The 3,580-nt window shown below is 37.8% G+C and overlaps 1 protein-coding gene across 1 annotated transcript; it reads right to left on the reverse strand.

Annotated features, from left to right (window-relative positions):
* Positions 1 to 544: 544 nt before the first annotated feature.
* On the reverse strand, positions 545 to 2,214 carry LOC123291779. Its single transcript, XM_044872197.1, has one exon. It carries the CDS (start codon positions 2,114 to 2,116, stop codon positions 1,310 to 1,312), a length of 807 nt encoding a protein of 268 aa, XP_044728132.1. The 5' UTR covers positions 2,117 to 2,214; the 3' UTR covers positions 545 to 1,309.
* Positions 2,215 to 3,580: the final 1,366 nt, after the last annotated feature.

The following is a 3,580-nucleotide window of genomic DNA, read 5'->3' on the forward strand; positions in this document are numbered from 1 at the left end:
TTTCCCGAAATAGCGTCTAGTAATGGAATTTGTAATTCAGCTGCGTTTTTTATGAAGCGATGGTAAAAATTAACCATACCGAGGAATCTGCGAATTCCCTTAACGTTGTTGGGCTGTGCGTAATTTTTTATTGTTTCGAGTTTATTTTGCAAAGGTTCTAGGCCCTGTGGCGTTATTTTAAAACCCAAAAATTCGACGTAATTTTGTCCTAAAACGCATTTTGCAAAGTTCAAAGCGATTCCCGCGGAAGATAAACGCTGAAAAATTATTTCGAGGTGTTTACGATGTTCCTCCGCGGAGGTGGAAGCGACTAATATATCGTCAATATATCCGAAACAAAAGTCCAAACCTTGCAGCACCTCGTCGAGAAACCTTTGAAAGGTCTGGGCTGCATTTCGCAATCCAAAAACCATGAATGGAAATTCAAATGAACCGAAAGGTGTGCTAATAGCGGTTTTTGGGATGTCGTCTTCGTTAACCGGTATTTGTTGATACGCTCGTAAAATATCTAAGGTTGAAAAAATTGTTTTATTATACAGCATGTGCGATACGTCTTGAAGGAAAGGTACTGGATAACGATCTGGTACCGTGACTGCGTTCAGTCGGCGGTAGTCTCCGCACGGTCTCCAATCACCGTTTTTTTTAGGCACTAGGTGAAGGGGACTTGCCCAAGGACTACGAGATGGACGGCACAGTCCGTTTTGCATCATAAATGCAAATTCGTTTTTAGCAATGGCGAGTTTTTCGGGGTTGAGCCTTCGCGGACGTGAAAAAACTGGAGGCCCGTTCGTTTCGATGAAATGTTTGACAGCGTGCTTTAATTCGACGGGCTTGACGGAAGGTCGTAGTAAAGAGGGAAATTTATTCAATAAATAGTAATATTTATTATTTTTGGTGATGCTTAGCATGGTGCAAGTTTGTCCGGGGGCTGGAGATAAAGGGACGCGACAGAGTGTCGTGCCATCTTGCAGGCGTTTGCGTTTTAAATCCACCAATAAATCGAAATGGGCTAGGAAATCTGCCCCTACAATGGGTTTTTCCACAGCCGCTACAATGAATGGCCAACGAAAACAACGACGAAGACCAAAATTTAATTCTACGAGTCGTTGTCCGTAAGTGTTGATGGGTGCTCCGGTTGCTGTCGTAAGCGTAAGTTTATCTGTCCCCCTACGTTTATCTTCTGGCGATGCTGGTATCACCGAAACGTCGGCGCCAGAATCTATAAGATACTGTGTTTTAGTTATTCGATCGATAATAGTAAGGCGGTTCGAAGTCCCCCGTTCACACTCCGCCAAGTGTGAACCGGGCATTAGTTTGACGCTGACTCTTTGTTTTGTTGTACGTATTTGCACGGCTTTCGACATTTGGTAGCTTTTTCAGCGTACGTGGTATGATACCAACATACCGAAGGGTCTGCTGGCGAGGCAGATCTTGGAGATTTAGTGTCTCTATTGCGTGACGAGCTGCGGCTGCGTCGTTCCATACGCACTAACCTGGTTTCGATATTCTCGAGTTTTTTTATTAAATCGTCAATAGTCGTTTGTCTATTTTGCGTTGTTGTATTTTTTGTAATATTTACGGCGTTCACGGCGTGTCCGTGTGCGGGTTGTACCTCCATAATACTGTCGGCCATTTTTGCCAATTGCGGCAAAGCCTCGTTACTGGCGGCTAAAATAGTTTGCGCGTGGTGGGGGAGCCTTTGCAGCCATAACGATTTAAAAAAATCTTCGTCGAGGTGATCACCGGCCAATTGCCTCATTTCTTGTAGAAGATGCGTCGGTTTGCGATCACCGAGGGACAAATCGGTAAGCAATTTTCGAATGCGCATGCGTTCATTGTCTGTAAATGCGCTAAGTAACTGTTTCTTTAATGTTTCGTATCGTTGCGTCTCGGGTGGGTTTGTTAAAATATTGCCCACATGGTCAAATACAGATTCGTCTAAAACACTAATCACGTAATTGTATTTCGAACTATCTGACGTAATGTTTGCTAAATGAAAATTTGCTTCGGCCTGTACAAACCAATATTGGGGACGGGTTTTCCAAAACGGAGGTAGTTTGACGCTCACCCTGTCGATTGATGGTGTTGGTGTTACCTGGTCGTCGTCACCAGGCATGATGTTTAATTTAATTTAAATTAACGTAAATATTAACAACAATAATGAATTAGCAATGGTTTAAATTGCAAATAAATTTGAAAAATATAGCATACGAATACAATGTGTGTGTTTGAAAACAATATCGAAAAAAGAAAAATAATTTATATGAATATTAATTTTAACAATATATATGAAATTGAATTTTGATATATACGAAATTGAATTTTGCTATATATGAAGTTGAATTTTTATATACTATGTTACTGAGTTTGACGTATATGAAATTGAATTTTTTGCGTAATATATATGAATTTTTAATTGATAAAATTTTATAATTGAAAAAAAATTTGAATGAAAAATATTGTAAAATTTTATAATTACAAAAATTGAATGAAAAATATTGTATTCCTGGATGGAACCACCAATGTAAAAGTATTTTGCTTCACGTGTAGCGTGTAGCGGTTAGAGAACAAAAGAAAACAAAAACTTTTACTTACAAAAACATTTAACTTTTAATTTAATCACAGAAACAATAAGTATACATAAATCGTACATAAATTATAAATTTTTACTGTGCACAGTATCGATATTATTAACAAAATAATTCTCGTCGTAAATCATATAAATCGATAAATTTTGTGTATCGAGCTCTGAATGGCGGCCGTTCGTGCGTATCGTCGTATTCAATCTGGCGGTATTTTTATAGTATCCGGCGGTAGTTATTCTTTTGGAATAATGTCTATTAGCAATCGCCACTACAGAATAATGTCTATGAGCAATCGTCACTACAGAATAATGTCTATGAGCAATCGTCACTACAAAAGAATCAAAATTTTTCGTACTGATCAAGGGGGTGAATTTTGTAGCAATCAATTTGAAGGTTTTTTGAAAAGTCATGGAATAATCCATCAAAAAACAAATTCCTACACACCTCAACAAAATGGTCTTAGTGAGAGATTAAACCGTACGATTGTAGAAAAAGCCAAATGTTTATTGTTCGATGCAGGATTACCAAAAAGATTTTGGGCAGAAGCAGTTCACACAGCTAATTATTTAAGAAATACATGCATTGAAAGTGATCTAAATAATAAAACTCCGTACGAAATGTGGTTTGGCAATAAACCAAATGTGTCAAATCTTCGAATATTTGGAAGCTCAATTATGGTGCATGTTCCAAAAGAAAAAAGATTGAAATTTGACAAAAAATCCAAGAAATGTATTTTTGTGGGATATACGGATAACATTAAAGGTTACAGAATCTATGATCCTATTAAAGATGATGTTACAACGAGTAGAGACGTCATTACCCATGAAGATCTTCGATCTAAAAAGTCAGAATCTGAAGTGATATTAGATCAAGTGGGGGATCAACCAATGGATACCGTTGAAGTCTCAGCCGAAATCAATAATGACTTATTGAAAGATGAAATCGAGAATGGGTTATTGGAAGCTGAAAATGAAAAAATACCACAGCCAAGAAAT

The sequence above is a fragment of the Chrysoperla carnea genome, chromosome 2, assembly GCF_905475395.1.
Source record: "Chrysoperla carnea chromosome 2, inChrCarn1.1, whole genome shotgun sequence".
Classification (NCBI taxonomy): Eukaryota; Metazoa; Arthropoda; class Insecta; order Neuroptera; family Chrysopidae; genus Chrysoperla; species Chrysoperla carnea.

Coding starts and splice junctions, on each gene's coding strand:
- LOC123291779 (XM_044872197.1), bottom strand. CDS start 2,116: ATGCCTGGTGACGACGACCAGGTAACACCAACACCATCAATCGACAGG.